Below are 26,209 nucleotides of genomic sequence, written 5' to 3'. Positions count from 1 at the left end.
CTTCTAAGATAATAATTTTGTTCACAAGTTTTGCTAGAAAACCTACCATAAACCTCATAAAGACAATTCTTACCCTCGACTGTCGTTTGCAGGATTTCCTGTTTGCCTAGTCGCACATTTCCCTTGAAGCAAACCTGCAAAGAAATGAAGGGAAGGGAAGTATGCTGCACAAAATGGATAACATGGTGATGAATAATTCAGCTTATAGGCAAATTCATCTGTACAGCATACCTCTCTCAAACATTTCCACTAGAGTAGATACCATTTGCATTTTCTTGCATGTTAATGTTAATGTTATTGTTAGCTTTTATAACAGTGTTACGCAAGTCAATGCCAATGTGTCATCTTCCATTGGGAATGGTGTATCAAAATTACTCTAAGAAAATTCCCTGCCACTCAAAACAAACATACTTAATAAATCCCTTTCTTCTTAAATTTTCATACCTACCATGCAGCTCAATCAAGTATCTCTGGGAGCACTTAATAATAATTGCGTTGAAGGATTTAATGAAATTCAATAACTAAAAGAGAATTTCCCTGTCAAAGGGGAAAAGTCTGGGCAAACTCTCTGATTGTCTTGTCTCTACAAGAGCCCATTCATCGACCAGAAGGAACATTCTTGCCAATCTTATCAGGTGTTGTGGCTCCTAAAGAGCCTCTTCCCTGGTCAGGAGTGAAACAGTCTTTGTCAGTCTCCCCCAAGTGTTGTGGCACTAAGGCCTTGTCCCTGTTTAGGAGAAAAATGTTCTTGTCAGTCTCCCCCAGGTGTTGCGGCACTAAGGCCTCGTCCCTGATCAGGAGAACAGTATTGTCCATCACCCCCAAGTGTCGCGGCACTGAGGCCTCCTCCCTGGTTAGAAGAACAGTCTTGTCCATCTCCCCCAAGTGTTGCGGCACTAAGGCCTCGTCCCTGGTCAGGAGAACAGTCTTGTCCATCTCCCCCAAGTGTCGCGGCACTGAGGCCTCATCCCTGGTGAGGAGAACAGTATTGTCCATCTCCCCCAAGTGTCGCGGCACTAAGGCCTCGTCCCTGGTCAGGAAAACAGTATTGTCAGTCTCCCCCAAGTGTCGCGGCACTAAGGCCTCGTCCTTGGTCAGGAGAAGAACAGTCCAGTCAGTCTCCCCCAAGTGTCGCGGCACTAAGGCCTCGTCCCTGGTCAGGAGAACAGTCTTGTTCATCTCCCCCAAGTGTCGTGGCACTGAGGCCTCATCCCTGGTCAGGAGAATAGTCTTGTCCCTCTCCCCCAAGTGTCGTGGCAGTAAGGCATTATCCCTGGTCAAGAAACAGGCCTTGTCAGTCTCTCTTGAGTGTGTTGTGGTTTAAGAGAGAAACAATAGTCATTTGTCAAGTGTAAGGTTTTGTTTGTCTGCCTAATGTTAGATTTTTCCTAATTTTGGTTTCCCTGTTCTACGTAGAAGTTAGTGTCACGAGACCTGTTTTCCATATTTGGTATTGTACACGAGGTTTTCTGTTTAGATTAAAAATAGTTCTTCCGCCATCTTGATCTAGTTACTGTGTTCCTGGCCTTTTATTCGGAATACACAACAATTGGCGACGAGGATGGGATTCCTTTGATCAAGCACAAGCGGTTAACAGGAGTGGGTCGTACAAATCACGTTCAAAAAGGGACAGAGACGACGAAAATAAAATTATGCCGGACGAAGCACCGAGCGCTAACACGAGTCAAGCCATCGGCAAAGTGACAAAGTTTGTGGTGGGAGCGGATTGGGAGTCCTACACCGAACAACTGGATTTTTACTTTCTTGCAAATGGAATCAAGGAACCTAAAACAATGAAGGCCGTACTTTTGACGAACCTTCCAGTGGAAACTTACCAATTGGCGAAGGATTTAGTGGCCCCCACACAACTGAAAGATGACGCCATTACCTATGAGATCATCGTGGAGCGAATGCGGGAACAACTGAAACCTGAAAGATCAGCGCTGGTTGCGAGGTATGAGTTCGACAACCGAGCCAGGAATTCTGGTGAGTCAGTTAGTCATTATGTAGCCACGCTGAAGCACTTGGCCACAGAATGTAAGTTTGGAGAGGCCATGCGAACCGAGCGCCTTCGTGACTGATTAGTTTCAGGTATCCGCGACTCGAAGATGATTACGGAATTGTTGAAAGTAAAACTCGCCGACCTTTCATTTGATCTCGCGGTTCAAAAGTGTTTGGCCATTGAGCAGGCTAATAAAGATGTTCAGGTGCTTCAGGGAGAACAAGGGCCAGGCACCCCAATCAATAAACTTGACACTGTCAAAACTGGGGAAGAACAAGCCATATCCAAGCCACCACCTAGGGCCGAGGGTCCCCGAGGTAAGGACAGTAAGAAGTCTAAACTGTTACCGCTGTTCAGGGTCACATAACTCACAAAAGTGTCCCTTCATGAAAGAACGCTGTTTTCATTGTGGCATCATTGGACATACACAGAGAGCATGTAGGAAGAAACAGGCCACCTCACAGATGACTGAGGCTGGAATAAATGTCATGGAGGGTGATGATTCCGAAGAAAGTGATGGAGAATTTGGGAACCTGTACCATGTCTCAGACATTAAAAACACAAAGCCCATTTCAATTAAGATCTACCTTGAAGGCCGCCCAGTGACTATGGAGCTGGATACAGGTTCAGTGGTGTCAGTCATGAGTGAGAGGGTGTATTTGGATTACCTCCGCCACATTCCTTTAAAGGACACCTCCTTGAAGTTGCGCACATACACAGGAGAGTCAGTGAAGCCTATGGGGTTTTGCCATGTGACTGTGCAGTATCAGGGACAGTCAAAGAAACTTCCCATATATGTAGTGAAGAATGAGGGACCCACCCTTTTTGGCAGAGAATGGCTGGAATCTATCCATCTGGACTGGCCCTTACTTCGTCTGGAAACATCCGACACCATTCCAGCCCTGGAAGATGTCCTGAGTAAGCATGGAGATGTTTTCTCTGAAGGTTTGGGCAAAATGAAGAATATCCAAGCACGGATCCAAGTTAAAGAGGATGCCCGGCCTCGATTCTGGAAAGCCCGCCCAGTAGCGCTGGCTCGTAAACCAGCAGTGGACGAAGCATTGAGAGAGCTGGAAGCTGAAGGAGTTATAAAGAAGGTAGCTACTAGTGAGTGGGCTGCTCCAATCGTGACACCTGTGAAGAAGGATGGCAGTGTAAGAGTGTGTGGTGACTTCAAAGTGACCATCAATTCACAGCTGGAGGTAGACGAGTACCCACTTCCCCGCATTGATGATATTTACGCCAGCCTAGGTGGGGGAACGTTGTTCAGCGTCATTGACCCTCGTCAGGCTTACTTACAAATGGAGGTTGAGGAGCACTCCAGGCCTTTCCTCACCATTAACACAACCCGTGGTTTGTTCCAGTACCAGCGCCTTCCTTATGGTGTAGCTTCGGCGCCAGCCATCTGGCAGCGAGCTATGGATCAGATACTGCAAGGACTACCAGGGGTCTTCTGTTACCTGGATTATATCATTATAACCGGCCATACCATAGAGGAACACCTGGAGCGGTTAGTCGCAGTATTGAAGAGGTTGGAAGAGTATGGTTTGAAAGCCAACCGAGAAAAGTGTAAATTCCTTAGAAGTTTTGTGGAGTACCTAGGACACGTCATCTCTGCAGAAGGACTGCACCAATCCCCAAAGAAAGTAAAGGCTATCACTGAGATGCCGAAACCTCAGGATGTTACTCAACTGCGTGCTTTTCTTGGCATGGTCCAGTATTACGCCAAATTCTTGCCCGATCTGGCCACTCATCTTGCTCCACTTCATCGGCTGTTACAGAAAGATGTGACGTGGTTGTGGGGAGCTGCGGAACAAACTAGTTTTCTTGTGGTGAAAGAAATGTTGCTACAGGATAGGGTTCTGATGCGCTATGACCCTGACTCACCACTAGTTCTTGCCACAGACAGCTCCTCGTATGGTCTCGGAGCGGTCTTGTCACACCGTACTGCTGAGGGAGTAGAGCGTCCTATCGCTTATGCGTCCCGGTCCCTGTCCGAAACAGAGAAGAAGTTCTCACAAATCGAGAAAGAAGCATTATCTTTGGTCTGGGGTGTGAAGAAGTTCCAAATGTACCTGGAGGGTCGCCACTTCACCTTGGTCACCGACCATCAGCCTTTGAAGTACATAATGGACCCCGGGAAGGCTGTGCCAGTCACAGCAGCAGCGAGGATTCAACGTTGGTGTCTCTTCCTAGGAGCTTTTTCATACAATATCGAGTTCCGAGGTACCAAGCAACATGCCAATTGTGATGGTTTATCTCGCCTACCCCAACCATCAGTGCCCGCTGACAAGCCCGATGAAGTTGAAATATTCCATACCACCGTTGTCGAGGCCCTCCCCGTTACAGAGCACGACTTGAGAATGCAGACCCGTAGGGATCCAGTACTTTCCCGTGTTCTGGAGCTTGTGCAGTCAGGATGGCAAGGGACCGAACTTCACCCAGAGCTCATCCACTATGCCCATCGCGGTAACGAAATCACGATTCATCATGGAGTTCTAATGTGGGGTAGTAGAGTAGTCGTCCCAGCCAAACTGAGAGAGAGAGTTTTGGAAACGTTTCACGAGGGTCACATTGGTATGGTCAAGATGAAGGGTTTGTCCCGGGGTTTTGTTTGGTGGCCAAACATTGACAAGGACATAGAAGGGGCCGTCCGAAACTGTGAGGGATGTCAAGAGTTGGCAAATAATCCAGCCCGTGCACCCCTGCATCGATGGGAGTACCCTTCCCTTCCCTGGCAAAGACTGCATATTGACTTTGCCGGACCAGTCGAGGGAAAGATGCTCATGGTAGTGATCGATGCCCACAGCAAGTGGCCGGAGATTTTCGTGATGGAGATCACCACTGCTGAAGAAACCGTTAGCACGCTGCGCTCTCTGTTTGCCCGCATGGGACTCCCTGACCAGATGGTGTCAGATAATGGTCCACAGTTCACGTCTGAAACCTTTAGGAAATTTACAACTGCGAACGGTATAAAGCATGTCACTGATGCACCTTACCATCCATCAACCAATGGTCAGGCGGAAAGATTAGTACAGAGTTTCAAGAAAGGAGTTAAGGCTGACAAGTCCAGTAGAACCCTGCAACACAAGCTTGATAGGTTCCTGTTAGCTTATCGATCAGCGCCACACGCCACTACTGAGCTTAGCCCTGCACAGCTTCTCCTGGGTCGGAATGTTAAGACAAGGTTGGACCTGATTAAGCTGGATGTTTCAAGAAAAGTTAACAAGAAGTTGCTCCAGCCCAATGACCGCACTTTAAAGTCTTTTGACCAAGACCAGAACGTATGGGTCCGCAACTACCGCAGAGGTCCAAAATGGGTGCGTGGCACCGTCATTGAACAAACGGGTCCAGTCCTGTACAAAGTCAAGGTAAACGACCAAACCTGGAAACGTCATGTCGAGCAGCTACGGGATAGCAATCTTTGCCCACCTGACGCGGAAACGATTGATGATTGTGCTGTTCCGGAGGAGGTCGAACATGACACACCGCCTGTAGCTACGGAGACTGAGTGGAAGGATGCACCACCTTTGGCTGTGACGCCTATTGGGGAGTTTTCCCCTCCAGAACCACAAGGTCATCAACTAGATCCGAAACCTGAATTGATTACCACCCGTGCCGGTCGTTTGGTTAAACCACCTCCTAAGTTGAAGGACTATGTTTGCGGCTAGAGGGAACTGTGGTGTTTTCTTTCTGTGGTCACAGTACCAACATGTTATCTAAGATACTTTGAAATTTGTTTCTTGGATTTCGTTTTATTCTTTCTTTTCATTAGTGTACTATTTAGTCTTAAAAGGGAGGAAATTGTTAGATTTTTCCTAATTTTGGTTTCCCTGTTCTACGTAGAAGTTAGTGTCACGAGACCTGTTTTCCATATTTGGTATTGTACACGAGGTTTTCTGTTTAGATTAAAAATAGTTCTTCCGCCATCTTGATCTAGTTACTGTGTTCCTGGCCTTTTATTCGGAATACACAACACCTAAGTTGTTGGATTTGCAAGATTTCCCTTTCCAGGAGAAAATGACGAATCAATTTTTAATTGTGAGGATGTATTTAAATGCAGTCAGGTAATGCTTATCTTGTTCCAGCATGTAATCAATAATAAATTCCAAACTGAGCTCTTAAATGCAGTCAGGTAATGCTTATCTTGTTCCAGCATGTAATTAATAATAAATTCCAAACTAAGCTCTTAATTGAGAACACAGTGTAAAACCAAAAGAAGATTCCCTACCTGGTCATCTAGGAGAGCCTTGGCTTCCTCTGGATCCTAAATAGATTTGTGAAGATGTAATTGATATGTTACTGCTGAAATGATTGTTTCGTCTATTAAACCATCTAGCAAAACACCATTTGAAGTATAGGCACTAATTGAATATCGTGTACTGTAATTGAAATTGCGGAGAATATATATTATTCCTAAGTAAAACATTCGTTTCCTTAGATTGCTCATGCCCAAATTTTCTTCTTTTCTCGTGAAGTTGCAAAGCATCTCGAAGTTGTCGAGCCATGTTACATAATGTGTGGAATACATGAAGTAAGATATGCGTTGTGCCGTATACATGACAAAGAAGATGAAAGATAACTAGTTTAAGCTTTTCACAGCTAGAATAACAGTGGTGGCCATTCCTGGAGTTTTGTTGTGTCTTTACGGGTGCTAACAGCCTTTGAAACGTTTGATAAATAACTTCGTGACGATTCTGTACCGTGGAAAGAGGTGTAAGATCGCCCAGCACCAATCAAGAATTTCGGAATTTTTTACTCTGATAAATCGAAAAAGACAAGGTACGTTGTTTTAACTGAATTAAAAGTAAAGAACTTAATTAAATCAACGGGTTTATTTGTTTTTCTTAAAGGTTTTGGCGGGTGCAATAATATTTTATTGTCTTATGATGTTATTTCAGTAACAAAGAGGGGAAAATTTGAACCCGACTGGGACTCTTGCTGTGTAAGAAAAAATCAACATAATAGATACAAGTTTATGTACGTACCCTCTCGCAGATATCTAGCACCTCCTTGCCCAGAAGGGATCTTGGCGTTTGACCACGTGCTTTTGTCTCTGATGGGTAAAATTTAGGGGCACATTCTGTTGTGACCCTGCCCAGTCATACACCTCCTGTTAAGAGAGAAATTTCTTTCAAAAATGTCTTTAATGCGAATTTTATCTAAGAAAAATACAAAATAGCATGCAGTGGGCGGGTGCTCCTTTCATTTGGAAAGTGGATTGCTTTTTAAACTAGAATAAGGGGTCTGGAGCAGCTTTTTTTCTTGTCATGTATTGAGGGTACTACAAATATTCAGGTAAACTGTAAATCAATATAATTCAGTTTTGTTTCCTCTGATCTGGAAGTATTTATCTATGAAAAGAGGAGATTAATATTTCTAAGTAAGTGACCATGTACATATACAAAATATCTAAATATCTTGAATAAAATGTATTGTTGTAAATCCCTAGAAGAGAGTGATGGAAACATTGTGTTTATCATGATTCCAATAATTGATCTTAAATGTATTCATATTAACCACTCATATACAAGTTACTGTAAATACCTGGAAAAGAGCAGTTGCTTTGAATTTGCATTTCAGTCGGGTACTGCCACACCGTAGTATTATTGTAATGCCCTCTTTGTCCTCAGGCAGCACCTGCTGACCCCTTACCTCTCTTAACTATGAAATTAAAAGGGAAAAACATTTCTTATGTTTTTTTCTGCTGAACTTCATTGACTTCATTCCAAGTAGAGAGAATGGGGAATTAAAACACCAAAGAGGTCTGTCAGCCAGAAAATAACTGCAGCAATTATCCAGTGATTTTGAGAGGTTACCTTTACAAGCAAATGCTGGAGCTATCTATGGAGTCGTTCTTTTGATTCCAATATTCTCTATTCATAGTGATGTAAACTTTTTACCTAATGTTATTGAAAGATTTTTTCTTTCTTTTATCTCCTGGTTGGTCTTTTAGTATGTAGGCAATATTGGAAATTATTGTTTTCAAAAAATAAAAAGTTTTGCTCCTACTCATCACCAAAGACACTAGCATGACATTAAATATTTGATGAACACTCCAGGACATACTTCTCTATGTTCATTGGCCTGGTTTTTCTGTAGACATAAACTTATACTTTTATCATTCATCAATGTCAAAACTTTATGAATTGGCTTTAATGGAAAGCAACATATTGTAGGGATATGTTAGAGACATTTTAGAGATATGTAATATTATACTATTCACCTCCATATCCATCTTAGTGGTTTGATCCTCCTTTTTATTGCTGACAGAAAAATATAGAACAATTTGCCTCAGTTAGGTACACTTTGAAACCTGGACTGTAAAAGTGGTACATGTAGCATGTTTTTTCTGAAAGTAAGTTAGGTGCTACAAGCAAATTTGGGCCACTATTTGATTTAATATGGTTCTCTATGACTCGCATATGAGTCGTGACAAGTGTCTATATTAATAATAAAGGAATTTTGTTGTGCTGATTATCTTACCATTTCTTCTTTAAATTCTGAAGGGCCAATTGGCCCTGCTGAATACAATCTTCAATGTCACCCATGTTGATGTTGGCAAGGGTCTGGTGATAACTTTCTTATCGTGCGCGTGGAAGAGTGTTTCGATTTTTTCATTTGCAGTCACCCTTAGAAACTGCACATTTTTTCCACTGATCTAGTTATTGAGTTTATAGTACGCGGGATTGAAATAAATTTACTGGCATTTTCATACAAAAAAGCCACGGGGAGGGGGAGATGAGAGATCACGCTCTTACAATTAGCTAGAAAGAAAAAACTCATTTTTCGTGCCTGTGTCTGCTAAACTTTTCCAGAGCGGACGTTCTCCTTTTTCCGGTTTTCGTTGAGCACGCGGCACACCAAAGAGAAAGTGCAATTTTTTTTAATCCAAAAGCTAAATAGGTCCTCCTGCTAAGTATGGCTCATTTCAAACAAATCAAATTCTGATGAATACCACACTAGCAATTTTACTTCGGTACGCCCTCATTTCTAAAAAAACGTTTCTTTCTTTCTGTCTTTCTTTCTTTACAAAAACTATTGCCAAATTTTATTTTTCTGTCGACTCAAAGTTGGAGCAAGTAATAATTTCGATGTGGTTAAATAAAACTAACCATGGCCCTTGGTTTCTATAGCCAAAACAATGGAACAAAAACATGTTCACAACTCCTTCGAAAAGCATCTTGTTGATTTTTTTTTTAATGTTATCTTTAAATATGTGGTAGAAAGGGAACGTCAAGGAAGGAGAGCATTTGTTGGACACTAACTTACACCTGTTTCAACAATAAAATGAATGTCCCATCCCTTACCATATCTCTTTTAAATATTCTGTATTATTCTCATATTAACGGGGGAGGGGTTGAGGGGAAGAGAGGTTAAGACCCAAAAAAGTTGCGTCATCATCTGGTCACGAAGTTTCGTAATTTTCGGTAGTGTAGCAGCCACGAAGTAAGAAAGAATAGAAAACCCATTTATGGGGGATACACAAGTGTAAGAAAGCGTTCTTACCTAGTTCCTGTATTACAATGAGCTCGATAATGGTGTCATAAGAAAACTGATACCGAATAGTTAACATTTCAATTTTTACATTCGCTTACTTCCCGAGATTTTTTATAGTGGCAGCGAACTCAAATGTTTGCTTAAGTCCGTTAATCCCAAACTTCATTAACCAGTCGCGTCTTTGAGCTTCTGCAATAAAGCGAAGATGCGCTCTCGGTCACTCCTCCGTGGAACAAGACTCGACCCACTCTAGCGATTGGACTCTTTAAAACTTCGTGAAAACCCCTTTTTTTTCGTATCAACCTATGAGATACTTTTAACATTTTAGAAGGATTTGAAAGCCTTAAACTTACAACTCCCATACCAATAGGACACTCACTCACTCATGCCCATTATGCCGTGTGGCACGTAAGGCGGCTACGAAGGATCGCCACGTCTGTCGGTTCCGGGCCAACTTCAGGATGGTACCCCAAGAGGGTAGGAAGAAGCATCTTATTCATCTCCTTTAAGGTTGAGGTTTTCTTGATATATTTTACTGTTGCGAGAAGAATATTGTGTTCATCGTGGTTCTCTATTTGTTTTTGTGAAAGGGAGGCGGGGAGGGGTAAGGGTTAGTATCCTCCTCCTTTGAATCTCAATTAAAATGCTTTTCTCTCGTCCACTTTTCCGCCTCTGAATTCATTTTTGTAGCGATTTACGGTTATCCGTGAAATAAGAGCAGTTAGTATTTGCAACTTATTCAGACCTTTATTGAAAAACACAACATACTTAAAACTTTACAAAAAGTTTATATTCAAAGAAGAACCAATTTGGAGTTTAAGTGAAAAGTATCGTAAAAAAGTACAGCCAACCTCGTTGTTGGAATCCCAATTCTTCAAATATTTTGGGCGAATAATCAATTACTAAAAACCTGGAGTGAGCTATACGTGGCCGTAGATGCCTACTGTTATTTTAAATTCCAAATCCTGGTCATTCGGGTGCTGTCCGAAGTCGACGTCCATACTGACAACACCCCCTTCGTCTACAAGCGTTGGACGGGATGTTTCAACCACTTTCTGCACCCCCTCATCTTTAAGTAATGCAATTCTGAAAAAAAAAAATAAAGTAAGGAGCAGTTGAATCAGCTCTGATTAATTTTTGAAATATTCCTCAACTTATTAAGCTTACCACAGCTAAAGTGCAACTGGCTCGTAACGCCATTTAGTTTGCTATCAATTATGAAAAAAAAAATAAAAGAAAAGCCGCTATCGATAGCCAATCGCAAGAGAGAAAAGTACCGCTAACAGACAACATCGAATCTAGATCGTGAAACGGAGTCTTTTTTTGTCAGGAAATGGATGAGTTCTATTTTTTTACTTACATCAAATGTGGCCTAAGCCTTCACCAACATTAACCTGTCCCTACCTTAAACTGATCGTGAGTGGCATCGATGAGACCAGCTGCTCCAACATAAACTTCTGAGGAGTCGAATTTCTCGCCCAAATGAATCTCAACGTACTTCTTTCTACGTTGAAGAAGGGACTTGCGGCATCTTTGCCATCAGCCAGGTCGGACATTTTAACGGCCCAACGAAAACTCTTTCTTATTTTTAAAACTTTGTGTACTGTTTCATCAGCCTAAAAAAAGTCAGCAAGGTATAAGTCAGTATACAGTCAAATGTCTCCTCAAAACGCTCCGCGTACTCATCGCGCAGAAGCCGCGACACGCCCAGGTACCTTTTAAGTCCATCTGCGGTAATTTTGAACCGTCCTCCAAGAAAAGAGAGCGAAAAAATAGAGAAAATGGCTATAAATCGCCCACTTGCGCCTGCGTTTTTCACTCTTGATAAAAAACTTATTGCCTTAGCTATTTGCCGGCATATGGGTTTTGTAGAAGAGGTTTCAATGAACAAATTAATACTAAAGTTTGTTTTCTGCGGTTTCTATAACCATTGTCGAAACCGCTTTGAAAATTAGAAATTTTAGATGCATTTGAGTATGGAAGCTGATCTCCAGGTTGAAAAATCCGATGAAGTATTCGCGAAACTTCAGAGTCAGCATATGGAAAAGTTACTTCCATTTCTCAGGAGGGCTTGTGAAAATTTTCTCTGCCGTACGAGGCTTAGAAGTACCATCAAAACCGATTTTTTTTAAGCAACCTTTGGCCACCCTAAATTTTACGTCGAGAAGTACGGTTGACCGATTTTTAAAACTCCCGCGAGTGTATTAATATATACAAAACTCCGCCTCTGTAAACAATAGCGCGCGAGCCACTGCAATTAAGCATTGAAATTTACAACTGCACTGACAATACTGCCTTCGCAAGCTTTACAATTGACAGAATTCGGAAACGTAAGCATTGGCAACGTTTATCACACCAGGTAAATCATAACACTCTTCGTTTGCTGCAGCAACAGAAACAATAAGATCTTCTTAAAAATTTAGAATTCTGCCATGTAGACCATTGAGGAAAAGAAAAGAGCGGCAGCCATGATACAGAAGAATAAACTGAAACTATAACTGTTACACTATATCAAGGTAAACGTCTGTAGCAGCTTGTTCCGATGAAATTTCTCGCAGAGAATTCATCTCCTTTTTACAACAGGACGAACGTCACCCACCTGATCAAATATTATTCCTCTTAGCCTCTCCACCTCTTGCTTCAGCAGCACCTGGTGACTTTCTTGGTACTGTTTATCGTGTTCCGCCTCCTCTTCAAGCGCGTAAAAATTGTGGCACCCCTTTACTGTACATTTTACCACACGTTGTGGACAATCGCCAAGGTGCAGGTGGATGTGCGATCTGTAAACATGAACAAATGAGTTAAATGCATCAATAAAGACTTTGAACAAACACTTTGCTCAACTAAATATCAAGCCATTACAGTTACAAGATTGGGTAGTTATCCTTTTCCTAGCGTACGAGTACGGTGAACATGAATCGAGCTCGGTTGCCCAGACACTAAATGTTGTCCCGAAATATTTTGAGACTTTGGTGACCCACCGTTTAATACAGAGTTACCGCTTAATGCGGTGTCGCTTAAAATAAATGCGACTGTTTTTCAAATTTGGTTAAAAATGCTTTTGATCTAAGACAGTTACTTTTCAGAAATTTCTCAGCTTGCAGCATAATGTTTGTAATGGGTGGATCGCGATATAAAACCGGTCGGAATTTTGAGACGCCAATACCGCATTACATTGGCGGCTAGCTATTTAGGAGAAAATATATTGTTATTGCTATTATTATTATTGAGCTTCGTCGCTATGCGACTCTTCCCAATACAACAATATATTTTCCTTCGACTAGCCACCATTACAATGCAATAATGGCGTCTCAAAATCGCGATTTTTATGAGAATTCGTCCTTCTCTTTACGATGAACTAAAAATTTTGTAGCATATGAGTAAATATCTTTATTATCCGCAAGCTTAAACGTTCATGACAGGGTGACTTTAAACAGAACCAAAATTATCTTTACAACGAGAGGTAAAGTTACTCCTTTTTTATTTTTATTGCAAACATAAAAATCGCTATCTGGATAGCTGTCATCGATTTTGGTCTCTGAGAGACCAAAAACTTTCCTGATGTTGAGTGACTTAAGTAATTCCGGCATAAGCTTTAGTTTCACTTACTTAACTGAAGTTGAAAAATTCATTAGGAGAAATATTCTCTTTGATGAAAGGAATACTAGCATGATCATTCAGGTCGTTCACAGCCGGTGCGTTTATCCTGAGAGAGTGCCTAGTTAGGATATCTGCAATCTTGTATTGCTTTTGAATAATGGTTTCGCCTTAAGTTAAATGAATAGTCTCGGACATTGCTTGGCGAAGTATCCCTTTGTGTTCTCAGGCTAACAACGCGATTTCTCTGTTGTCGATACTTTTTCCAATCGCTTTGATTTTTCGTGACATAATATTTGCACTTGAATTGATTTCAAAAGTGAATAGCGGCTATCACTTCAGAGTTAAAGTAGAGCGGTTGAAGGGGTTTCATAGTTTTCTTCTCTACCAAGGAAGCATGATCATCAAGCACGTCTCTTTAGCAGTTTTCCTCATGCTCAATGCACATCATTGATGTCTTTAAAGGTGCTTGCAACAGGGAAAGGAAGTAAGAGAACATCTTCGTTGTATCGTACAGAATCAAATTTCTTAAAGTTTCTCCTCATAGGTCAAACTTAATTGCGAGTACTTCAAAATAAACTTCAATATTTTTTTTTATCATAGATGAAATCGCCTTTCTTCAAACTTTGCCTCTTATTCCGAGATCGGCGACCCCGAGACATGTAATTGTAATGTCATAGTACTAAGCTTTCGTAACAAATGTAAAGTGGAAAAGTCGCCTGGGGAACGGGACGAAATGTGCTGTATTTTGCTGCTATAATAAGATCTCCAAAATACCATTATTACATTTTTATGGATGATGGTATGGTGCTACATTTCCATTCATTTGCTTCGCCACAAATGAAGAGGCTTCCGCCGTTTAGAGTCTTCGAACAATGGCTCCTAGATTATAAACCCGTAATTGACGTTGTGGAGCCGCCTGAACTAGTGACAGACGAAAGAAAATATGTAACACGACAGACAGTCCCCTTGTTATACCAACAATATGGTATGATGCTTATTTAAATGCATTTCATTACAAATCTGTTGAGCATCTCTTCCCTTACCTTACCCAGTATGAAAGAAAAAGCCGGTGGTCATGACAAATCTTCATGTTTTCTGCTGTGGAACTAATATTTTGAGGTCAGGCCTTGATGTTTGTACCTATTTTTGCGGGAGATCCAAAACATCGCCCATACCCAAGGTCTTTAAAGAACGAAAACACAAGATGGAGAGATAACATCAATACGATTCGACAGGAGGCCCTTTTAATTAACAGAAAACGGACTTTATGCCAAGATTTTAGGCAGAATCTTGAGGGTTACGTCATCAACTCGACAACGTATTAAATGAATGCGACACGGCATCAACACATTAAACCATACGCTCATTTTGATTATCAGACAGAGATGTAGTTGATGAAGTTAATAATGATAATTACATTTATATAGAGCAGCCCTCTATATGGATATGTTCAGTTGCGCTTCACAGTTTAGTGAAGAGGTGAACTATAGTTCAACGATTTTTCCTATTCTTTCTTATTCTAGGCCCAATCCGTGGATGAAATGCTAAACCCATTCAAATTATAAGCTGCTTTGTTTGTCTATAAACTTGTCGAATTGTAAAAAAGTCTCAACAAAGTGATGTCCGTGAAGAGAAGTTTGACATAACTGTTATCACATTGGGAACCAAACCATTTTTTACTTGTTGGTCGCACTCAGTTTATTTACCCGGGAAGTATTTCCTGATCCTTAGTTTTATTTATGATATCTGTGTGCTAGTACTTTCGCTGTGATTGAGGAGTTTAACGGACCTTATTAAACTGTTCAGACCTCTAAATTAAAATTTTTATTCTAACCGAAATCATCGCCTCTGTTTGAACCTAGAGATTCAGTAACCTTGTTTTCTCGATCTGTATTTTTAATAAGTTATGGAACCTCGTTGTGGGCCATCCAAGAGGAAAAAGCTCGGTCCTCAACGCACAGAAGAAGAGGTCAGTAAGAGGTCTATGTCTTGATCAATAACAATTGTGCATTAGACTATCGTAACCACCCCTGTTTTGAGATGCCTATGGGTGAACAAACTTTTCGGAAATCAGACTTTGAACAACACCATGGTGAAAACATCGAAATAACCTGGCCTTAAATTCATAACCATTATGCGAGCTTCACAAAAGGCTGCTGCTTTGTAGCAACAAAACAAGCGCTTCGCATAGCTTGCTCGGTTCAGTGAGGAACGCTACCAGTAAAAATTTACCATGTGTGTGCGAGGTTTGTGGTATAATTTACATTGCCTTTGAGTTTAATTGTTTATTGTTTTGTGAAAGTGATTGTCTGTAATTTCACTGATTACAATTTTGGTCAAGTGAGCTGTCTGCCATATTGAATGCCCAGAGTTCTATTGAGCGGAAGTCAATTTTGACACGGCCAACAACACAACAGAGTCATTGAACCTCGAGGGTGGCTTTACAACTCTTGTTCGAGTTTTCTTTACTGGAACAGACTGTGGTATCGATATTTGCTTCGGTTCAGGATTAGCTGACTTAAAATCCTGCTTTGAACCCTAGCTTTCATTCTTTTAAAGACTGGCCGTCACTGCCTTCAACTGGCTTGGGTTGTTCAGCCTGCTTCTGAAATTCTCGATTTCTATGGGGCATTTTATTGTCGAACTGGATTTTACTACATGGGACATCTCGGACATCAAAAGAACTCTAAGCATTAATTTTAGAGACTCTGACTACTGGTTATGTTTATATATTTTGTTTTCGAAGTAAGCTCACTCCAAAAGAAGGCAAATGTTAGGATATATGATTCTTGCGTTACTTGTCACGTTACTTGTTCCCTTCTCTGGTCATTGAAGACAGTTGCTACTGATCACTGAGTTTAAGAGTCACATAAATGTCTTAACAGCGATGGTAGCATACTATAACATAGAAAAATGTGGATGAGTTTTAGCAAGAACTAAAGATATAAGTAGTCTAGTTAAGGATAAAAGGTCTCATAGTCCAATACATTCTTCCCTTTACAGTCTTAAAAGTTCTGGCTTTCACCTTCGGATATAAAGCGCTTCCAATAATCGTAAGTTAAAAGGGTCTTTTTCTTGAAAGATCACATTCAATGCTTCCGATGTAGGTTTTTTTTTTTTTGACATCCCTTGCATGCTTATGATTAGATACCCAGAGTTTTCTGAAGGTACAGGTCGGTGCTTGAGAAGGGGTGAAAAGGTTGAACGGTAACATACATAGCAACGATCTAAACTAAAACTACAATTGAGGTATTTCTATGAGTATTTTGAGCCTGCATCAAAGCTTTGTCCCATCACCATTTTAGTGCACTGCGGTTAAGTTAAAACAGTTTATTCACTTCCGTTACACACTTACTCTTAACCGAAAAGAACTCTCAGAATAAATTAAATACATGCTTTATATATACATGCAAATCCGTAGGTCCCGAGTGTATTACATCACTTACATTCATTTCCACACGTGGGCATTACTACACACTACATTCCCTCCTTTCCTAAATTGTTTAACATACAAATCAAAATCTTTGAATTAAGCTAGTCACTCGGTAAAAGGAAAAGAAGTTCGAGACATCCAGTTCAAAGTCCTTATATGGCTCTATAACGATCAGGCGGTCATACAGTCCGGGTCGACTTCCGAACAGGCCTTCCCGCTGCAGTATTTTCCATATGCCTAGATTGTGCTTGAGAATTTTCAGATCGACGTTCCTGGAACTTCTTTTGGCATCGTCTCTGGAATTTTGCTTGCACCTGGCTAATCCACCAGTACCGCAGAACCTGCCTGTACCACTTGGTCTTCGTCGCCATTAGTTACATCTTTGCGCACATTGTACCTCTTTATAAACACAGTGTTCCTTTTCAGTTCAACACCAGCCCCGTTCCTAAGCGTTACGTTTACCTGTCCAATAACGCTGTCGCACTTCTTCGCTTGGCACACCTACTGTTTCTCTTTTTAGCTCTGGTAGTTTGGATCTCACTTCGCGGCCAAACATCATATAACAGGGTGTAGTCCCTGTCGTCGTTTGCGGAGTTGATCTGTGCGCCATCAACCATACATGCAACTCAGTTCTCCAGTTCTTTTCCTCCAAATGTGTTATCTGTAGAAACTTTAGCAATGAGCGATTTTGTCGCTCCACTTCTCCTTTGGCCTGAGGCCACAACGGTGTCGATTTCCAGTGCTCATTCAACACAGACCCTTACGTCACTGTCACCTTTGGAAACAACCACCAACGGCGAAGTCCGTCCCGACGGCCCTCCCGACACTTCCTCTATAATGTCGATTTTCAAAAGTTCATCAAGCTTTGCATCCACCTTCTCTTGCAACCCCGAAAGGAATCCTGCGTTCTTGTTGCGCCACAGGCTTCACCGACTCATCAACATGCAGTTTTTATTCGTAACCCTTCAAAAGACCAACACCACTGAACAAGTGCTTGTATTTCTCTCTAACAACACTGTCCGGTCGCCCACTGTCAACACTGTTTGCCTGAAAAGGACCAACACGCAGCAGGTTTAGCGCCTCGGCAGTTTCGCGACCCAACAGCGTACGACCATCGCTTTCAACCACTACGAAGTCAGCTTTGTTTCCATCTTTTAACCCACCTGCGCGACATCTACCGTAAAGGTTCCTAGGGTCGGTAAAGGTTCTACACCACCAAAAACAAAAAGTTCTCTTGCAGACTTGCGAGATTCACACTTGATCCCCTTCTGCTTTAGTAATTCCCAAGTCCGCTGTCCCATAACATTACATGAAGCTCCTGAATCCATTAGAACATCAGGTACGTCCACACCACCGATTACCAGCGTTGCCAACGCACTTCTTTGTTCTTTGCAATCATCCAACTGTTCCACTGAAAAGGCATAATCGGGTCTTAGCTGATGACCTGGTGTTGCAAAATCTCCATTGTCTTCTTCTCCGGGGCCAGGTCCTGACAATATCACAGTCTTCATTGACAAAAGATTTGTGCAACTACACGCGTAATGAATCAAACAAAGATATTAAGACTCAATAGCTCTTTAACTACGCCAAGATCAAATATAATTCTCCGGGATATCTTTTACAAGCTTAAAGAAAGATGAATATACGCAATTGGAGCGACCGATGGAAACTTCAAGGAGAAATACAGCGTCACACCATCGTGACAACGTACATGTTTATGACAAATGACCGGTGTGGATAGTTTCGTGTAGCTCAGCCGACTTTAACATGTTTTAAATTATATACGAGTATAACAGTGAATCTTCAGAGGACTTCGGATCGCTCAAGTTCCCATGAAAGAAAGTGCAGCACTTAGAATCTGGATGATATGCACACACCGTGTGCATATCATCCAGATTCTGAGTGCTGCACTTTCTTTCATGGGAACTTGAGCGATCCGAAGTCCTCTGAAGATTCACTGTTATACTCGTATATAATTTAAAACAGGATTTGAGGTATATGTTTGTAGTTACGTCGAGTAGTCCTCCGGCATGAAGGTTGATCAATTTTTTTTTAAAAGATGACAACCAGAGGCGAGATTTCTCTTCGGGATATTGCTCATAAGATAACATTCTTTCAAAGTCTTGCACGTTTCATTTGTCTGAAACGTTTGTTGTTGAGAACATTGGATGTAAACATCGCCAAATTATGCAATATCTGATTTTTGAGCTTCGTTCGCGAATTGCTCCTACAAAAAGTAGAGGCAGGCCCGCAGAGATTTTTACATATTTAACAACTAGAATATTATAAGCAGCCAGGTGGGTATTTTCAGTTCCAGAATCGGTGTACTTTTGGAGAAATTCAGATAAACGTTTTTCCTGTTTTACCCGACAACAAAAATGACCGAAACTGTACCGAGATAAATAATCTATTGGTGTGTTCACATTCTCTCCCAGGGAAAATTGAATGAATCAATGTGAAGACGAATGATGTTACTATGTATGGTAGAAGTGCCAATTTGTAATGTAGTATAAAGCTTGAGATAGAGAAATAAACATTTCACTCTTTTTTTGCGACGTTTTTGTATGAAAATGAGGCCCCAGGCCTCGAACAAGCAGCCGTTGATACCATAGCAACAAAAGTGCTGCGACCTTTAAAAAGGGCATTTTTATGCATCCCCCCTGAGTGCCTAACTGCATGCAAAATTTTAAGGAGGGTTGAAAATTTTCATTTCCCAAGATGTTTGATTCTTACAGAGACTTGTTTTTAAACTTTACAGGGTAAAAGCCGTAAATGGTTTACAAAGTTTTTCAAATACAATCGGCCATCAATCGATCAACGGACTCTGTTTGGCTTTGTCTCTATGTAAGTGCTACAAGTGAATGCTACACAACGCGCCTAATCAAACAAAGATATTTAGACTCAATCGCTCTTTAACTACGCCCAGATCTGGGTCCATTTTTAAGTCCTTGAACGAATTACCCCTTGAAATACGAAAATGTTTAACAAAAAGTTTTTTACATGCAGTTCATACTCTACAGGGTTACAGTTTTTGAAATTCAATCGACCATCGATCAACGAGTGCATCAGCAACATCGGCATGGCGTCAAGATCGTGTTTATAAATCAGACGACTACAACATAATGAATTAGATTTAATGAATGTAACCGAAGAAGTTACAATTCATAGACCCAACGTTTCGACACTCCTGTCTTGTGCCTTCATCAGGGGTGATCTAAACGCTGCAACAAGAGGTCCTTTTATATGATCACTAATTAGCGGCCTTTTTTTTCCTGACGAGGTGTAAATAGGCTTGAATTCTAAAATTATCACCACTAATCGGCGTTACCACCAGCGCCTTTGTTTGGAGGCTTGGCATATTAACTTCGCCCACGCTTCTTTAAATCGTGACAATAACGGTTTGCTTCCTGACGCCTATTTACACCTCGTCAGAAAAAAAAGGCCGCTAATTAGTGATCATATAAAAGGACCTCTTGTTGCAGCGTTTAGATCACCCCTGATGAAGGCACTAGACAGGAGTGTCGAAACGTTGGGTCTATGAATTGTAATTTCTTCGGTTACATTCATTAAATCTGCAAATCAGAGTAGCATTAAACTATGTCTTTTTTACGAAATTACAAACATGTCGTCAAGATCCCATAACATCAGTTGGGCAAATACAATCTTCTAAGCACATATACACTTGACTTGTAGCATGGAGCGAAGTATTGTTTATATGGAGCGAAGTAACTTTGGAAGGAGTGAAGTAACTTTTGTATGGAGCAAAGTGACTTTTGGTTGAAGCGAAGTGACTGGGGGCGAAATGACCATGGGGTGAAATGACCGTAAACCTTAAAAATTACATCCCAACCCTTTGGCTGAATAACGTAGTTATTAAGACCGATAAAAAACACAAGTATGTCAAAAAATATACCAATGGTATGTAGAGTACCCTAGTGGACTAACAAGCGATAAAGCTTTGTACTCTGACACAGCAAGCCCTTTTAACCAAATACAGCGCGCGTTTTACATTCGAACTTTATTACAAATAAAGATAGATACATGCATATGAAGTTTTTAAAAATTGCACCCCAGCCCGTGGGCTGACTTACGAAATTAGTTAGAGTAATAAGATATAATAATGTATAATAATTAGTTAGACTAATAAGATATAATAATGTATAATAATATACCAGTGGTATATATAGCATATCAAGTCCACGAGCAGAAAACTACATAGAGTTTTTGGTGATCACAAGTTCAAAACACAAGACAGCAAGCTAAACTACATAGAGTTTTTGGTGATCACAAGTTCAAAACACAAGACAGCAAGCTAAACTCTCAAGAGTCTTTGGCTCTCACTAAGTGCTTTACAACAAAAGCTGAAAAAATAAATACACACCCTTGCTTCACCACTGTTCAGTACAATTCGATGAAATAACTACCAAAAAGTTAAAAGGATTGGTGAGCAAAATGACTGGTTAGATTGACCTCAGATAACATCGGGTATAGCTATTTTATTAAAATGGAAAAACCTTTTTATGAGGCTTACAGAGAAAAAAGCGTTAGTTTCGGTTTGTCTTGACGCGTTCCGAAGTCAATATGGCGGACAGCTCTCTTGCCCAGAACTGTAATCAGTGAAATTATAGAAAATCACTTTCACAAAACGATAAACAATTGAACTCAAAGTCAATATATACAACAAACCTCGCACACACTTGGTAAACTAGTTAGAAGTAACTTAATAATAGCCCCTATTGGCCTTCTCTTTGTTTCTTACTGATAGCGTTCCCTCGCTAAACTAGGCAAGCTCTGCGAAGCGCTTGTTTTGTTGTTACGTGACGTCACATTAGCAGTAATTTCTAACTCCCGCTTATACCGGAAAATAATCAAGTCACCCCCTCCCTCCTAGGACAAACTGACTTTTGGAATTTATTGTCATATTTGCTAAAAATGGACAACGACCGACACCATTTTGAATTATGCTTAACAGCCTGGCTGCCTAACTGTGACTCATGAAAAGTCCCACTTCTGTTTTTTTCAGTGCTCGGCGGTCTGCTTACACAGTTGGTGGCACCACAAAAAGACATTCTTGACTCATAAAATCTTTTTTTGTGAAACAACAAAGCAGCAGCCTTTTGTGAAGCTCGCATAATGGTTATGAATTTAAGCCAGGTTACAACGATGTTTTTACAATGGTGCCGTTCAAAGTCTAATTTCTGAAAGGTTTGTACACCCTTTGGCATCTTAAAACGCGGTTGGTTGCGATGATTTAATGCACAATTTTTATTGGTGAAGATATAGACCTCTAACTGACCTCTACTTCTGTTCGTTAAAGACCGAGTTTTTCCACTGGGATGGCCCTCAACGACGTTCTCTAACTTATTCAGAATACGGATCGAGAAAGCGAGGTTACTAGATCTCTAACAGAAAGCGATGATTTCAGTCAGGATGAAAACTTCAATTTGGAGGTCTGAACAGTTTAATAAGGCCTGTTACACTCCCCAATCGTAGTGAGAAAGTACTAATTCACAGATGTAATGAATAAAAATATGAATCAGGAAATACCTCCACAGTAAATAAACTGTGTGCGACCAACAAGTGAAAAATGGTTTGATTTCCAATGTGATAGCAGTTCAGTAGAACTTCTCCTTACGGACATCACTTTGTTGAGACTTTCTTACAGTTCAACAAGTTTATAAACAAACAAAGCAGCTTATAATTTGAAGGGGCTTAGCATTTTATCTACGGATTGGGCCTAGAATAAGAAAGAATAGAAAAAATCGCTAAACTATAGTTTATCTCTTCACTAACCTCATCAACTACATCTCTGACTGAAAATCAAAATGAGCGTATGGTTTAATGTTTTGATGCCGTGTTACATTCATGCAATATGTTGTCGAGTTGTTGACGTAACCCTCAACATTCTGCCTAAAGTCTTCGAATAAAGTTCGATTTCTATAAATTAAAGGAGCTTCCTGTCGAATGGTATCGATATAATCTCTCCACCTTGTGTTTTCGTTCTTTAAAGACCTTGGGTATGGGCGATATTTTGGATTTCCCGCAGTAACAGGCACAAACATCAATGCCTGACCTCGAAATATCAGTTCCACAGCGGAAAACATGTAGCTTTGCGATGACCACCAGCTTGTGCTTTCATACTGCGTACGGTAAGGGAAGAGATGCTCGATAGATTTGTGATGAAATGCATTGAAAAGAGCATCAAACCATATTATAGGTATCACAAGGGGACTGTCCGTTTTGTCACATATTTTCTTTCGTAAGTCATTGGTCCAGATGCCCAGATGATGCCATTTGTAATTCACAACGCCAACTGCAGGCTCGTAATCTAGGAGCCAGTTTTCGAAGACTCTAAATGGCGGAAGGCTTTTCATTTGTAGAGGAGCAAATAAATGGAAATGCAGCACCACATCATCATCCATAAAAATGTAATATCGGTATTTTGGAGATCTCATTAATGCAGCAAAATACAGTACATTTCGTCCCGTTCCCCATCCAGTATTGGGATAGAACAGATAAGTGATGTGAGTCGACTTTTGCATTTGACACTTGGTACGAAAGCTTAGCACTATGACATCACAGTTACATGTCTCGGGGTCGCCGATCTCGGAAGAAGAGGCAAAGTTTGAAGGAAGGCATTGTTCTGTTTGAGTGAGATAAACGAAAGGCTTTGGCGATGAATTATTTGTAGGTTTTTCTGTGGCTGTAGCTTGAGTTGGAGAAACCTTTCGACAGACGTTCTCATCTGCCATGAACAAAATGTTAAAGTTTATTTTGAAGTAGTCGCAATCAAGCCTGAACTATCCAGAATTATTTAATTCGATACTAGAGAGGGAAATTGGTTGAGTGTAGAACTTTGGAAATAGTCAACCCTAAACCTATGCGACGATTACAATCTAAAAAGGCTTGTAAGTACGCTAACTAGAGCTATGGCAAATAGCGACACTAATTGACGTAATTCTAACATCCAAAATAATTAAATTCTTGCACGCAGTTGTTTTCAACCCAGGTGTAAGTGATGATCATCTGGTGCGTGCAATTACGAGAGCTGCGCGCCCCAAAAGGGGTTCCAAGACTTCTATGAGAAGAAACTTTAAGAAATTTGATTCTGTATGATACAACGAAGATGCTCTTTTTATTCCTTTCCCTGTTGTAAGCACCTTTAAAGATATCAATGATGTGTGCTGGGCAAAAACTGCTGAAGACACGTAATAGATGATCATGCTTCCTCGGTAAAGAGGAAAACTACGAAACGTTAGCTGCCCTACTTCAACTCTGGAGTGATAGCCGCTATTCACTTTTGAAATCAATTCAAGTGTAAATATTATGTCACGAAAGATCGAAGCGGAAGGGAAAAGTATCGACAACAGAGAGATCACGTTGTTGGCCTCAGGAGATTGAGGGAGAACTAACTGAGGGCGAAACCATCATTAAAAATCAAATAAGATTGCAGATATCCTAACTAAACATTCTCTTAGCATAATTGCACCGGCTGTGAACGACCTGAATGATCTCGCTAGTATTCTTTTCATCAAAAAGAATATCTCTCCTAATGAATTTTTCAACTTCAGCTTAGCCAGTGAAACTTAAGTTTAAGCCGGAATCACTAAAGTCACTCAACATCAGGAAAGCAACAGGATGCGATCTTATCCCTCCGAGGGTATTAAAAGCATATTCCAGTCTCAGCCAGTCATGAAATACGCGAACTGTACAAAGAAACTAAATTTTGCTCCATAGCTGTAGTTTCAAGTTGGATCAATAGGGCCTTTTCCTAAACGCCAAGAAAAAGGAATCCTAAATATTCAGAAGATCCAATTCCCAACAAAAACAAACGGAGGAAGACGATTTCAGCTTCCTTAATCGATAGGACACCAATAGGGCCTTCTATTACCAGCAAACTCTTAGGTTTTCACAGGTGGTCAGCTGAACATGAGCTGGAAACATTTGGTATTCAATTTCATCTTGTTGTCATGCATATGTTGGAGACTCATAATGCTGGTAGTTGCGCTTTAATTTGCTTATGCTGTTGAATTGGTTATGCTTCTCCAACTGAAAGGAGGCACTGACCCCTCGTGAACGCCGCTAGAGATCGATAAACTAAACCAGTAAGGGTAGTGTGAGTAGTGACTAGCTCGAAACTAACAGTGCGTTAGAGCGATCTGAAACCCGATAGACCGGAACAGCCAAGACTAACAGGCATTTTCTCTTCGGTAATTACCCATCATCACCCTGGGTGATCATTGAACTTAAGTTAATTTTGAAAACCAATTTAAAACGATCTTCAGTTTGTTATCATGAATCTGCGATAACATTACAATGCGAAAGGCTAATTTCTAGTGAACAGGACAACAGAAAGTAAATAAGCCTCTTAAGTTTTCGGAAGCGTTTTTATTTCCCTAGTTCGAACTAAGTAATATTACTTTTATTTTCCTTAATATTTGCCTGCGTTTTAATTTAGACTTTGACGGCATAATTCATCTAATGAGCATTTAATGCTGTAAGTCATTTTTTACAACTCGTTGACTTACCCATTGTGCTGTTGCTGTGAGTGGGTTGGCTAATATCTTGTCCGAACTCCACTTGGTATGTGGCGTACATGAGAAAGGTGGTCCAACCAAGGATAAAAATCGAAAAAGTAGTAACTTTGCCTCTCGTTGTAAAAATCATTTTGGTTCTGTTTAAGGTCACCCCGTTATGAACGTTTAAACCTGGGGATAATAAAAAATATTTACTCCTATGGTATAAAATATTAATTCATATAAGTAAATCGCGATTTTGAGATCTCCATTAAAGAGTCGCAGTCACCCTCTAAGTTAATTCCAAGGGCCTGTTTGTATTGCCTTAACCTGTGTTTACCGGTCACTGAAAGCCGAACCACTCAAACAGAAGTAAGAATAATCTTTCAAGTGATTTTCAATTCATATTTCTCCTCCAAAAACAAAGTAGTTTCTTTGAGCGAGATTCTGTATAGTAAGTAGTCATAAATGGCATTAAGTGCCGTTTTGCATCGTTTTTTGTAATACCATTAAAGTGTGGAACCTGTATTTAGCGGTCAACCGATATCAAGTGGACACCCCGTGATTTCTCGTGCGCACCACTAAATACAGACTCGACCGTACTTTTCCATGGTAACCGAATTATATTCAAACAATGAGGGAGAGATTTCGCGGTTGGGACGTGAAAGAAGTGTGACAACTGACGGAAAACGCAGTAAATGCAAACACTAAGAAAAGCACGAAACTCTGACTTAAAGTTTCGACAACTTAGGCTGATGAAAGAGGATTCAATCCGAATATTTCGGGCTACGAGGCCAAGGAACTTGATTTCAAGCTGGAGAAGTTTTCCAAGACGGACGTTTGGGACTACGAGCCATCTTTGAAACTCTCAATGGTGGCCAATTTACGTTACCAACTCAGTTGATAATAAAAAAATTACCTGATCGAAAGTTCGATCCAGATCGTCTTTTCAAATGAAGAAGGGAGAAAGACGGGAAGGAAAAAAAGGCCGAGAATGGAAGTCACTGCTAAAACAAGTTTCAGTTCACGCAAGATTTAATTTCAAAATACAATATTTCAACTCCATCTCAGAGTGATAATCATGTGAAGTCACAAGGATGTCACAGTAGCAGGATTTGTATCTGGGATAATTAGCGTAGCAGAGAATGAATGTAACAA

The 26,209-nt window shown here is 40.7% G+C and overlaps 1 protein-coding gene, 1 long non-coding RNA gene and 1 pseudogene across 2 annotated transcripts; 1 reads left to right on the top strand and 2 right to left on the bottom strand.

Annotated features, from left to right (window-relative positions):
• Nucleotides 1–614: 614 nt before the first annotated feature.
• Nucleotides 615–7,110, bottom strand: LOC136281782 (uncharacterized). The gene is made up of 3 exons (XR_010717982.1): nucleotides 6,991–7,110; nucleotides 6,234–6,269; nucleotides 615–720 (listed from the first exon to the last, which is right to left on the bottom strand). It is a non-coding gene; the product is annotated as an uncharacterized lncRNA (long non-coding RNA).
• A 6,614-nt stretch (nucleotides 7,111–13,724) lies between these two features.
• LOC131792643 (uncharacterized) lies at nucleotides 13,725–14,493 on the top strand (annotated as a pseudogene).
• A 7,843-nt stretch (nucleotides 14,494–22,336) lies between these two features.
• Nucleotides 22,337–25,202, bottom strand: LOC131792636 (uncharacterized). The gene is made up of 2 exons (XM_059110045.1): nucleotides 25,064–25,202; nucleotides 22,337–23,280 (listed from the first exon to the last, which is right to left on the bottom strand). The coding sequence occupies exons 1-2, from the start codon at nucleotides 25,200–25,202 to the stop codon at nucleotides 22,337–22,339; spliced, it is 1,083 nt and encodes a 360-aa protein (XP_058966028.1).
• Nucleotides 25,203–26,209: the final 1,007 nt, after the last annotated feature.

The sequence above is a fragment of the Pocillopora verrucosa genome, chromosome 6 (genome assembly GCF_036669915.1).
Source record: "Pocillopora verrucosa isolate sample1 chromosome 6, ASM3666991v2, whole genome shotgun sequence".
In the NCBI taxonomy this organism is placed as follows: Eukaryota; Metazoa; Cnidaria; class Anthozoa; order Scleractinia; family Pocilloporidae; genus Pocillopora; species Pocillopora verrucosa.
Note: the sequence above shows the minus strand (reverse complement) of the source record. Positions and strands in the feature narration are given on the sequence as shown.

What these genes read in the sequence shown, in the direction of transcription:
- LOC131792636 (XM_059110045.1), bottom strand. Translation starts at nt 25,202, where the DNA reads ATGATTTTTACAACGAGAGGCAAAGTTACTACTTTTTCGATTTTTATC. An exon ending in TCACAGCAACAGCACAATGG is followed by an intron (nt 23,281 to 25,063) that starts GTAAGTCAACGA and finishes TGTTCATGGCAG; the next exon opens with ATGAGAACGTCTGTCGAAAG.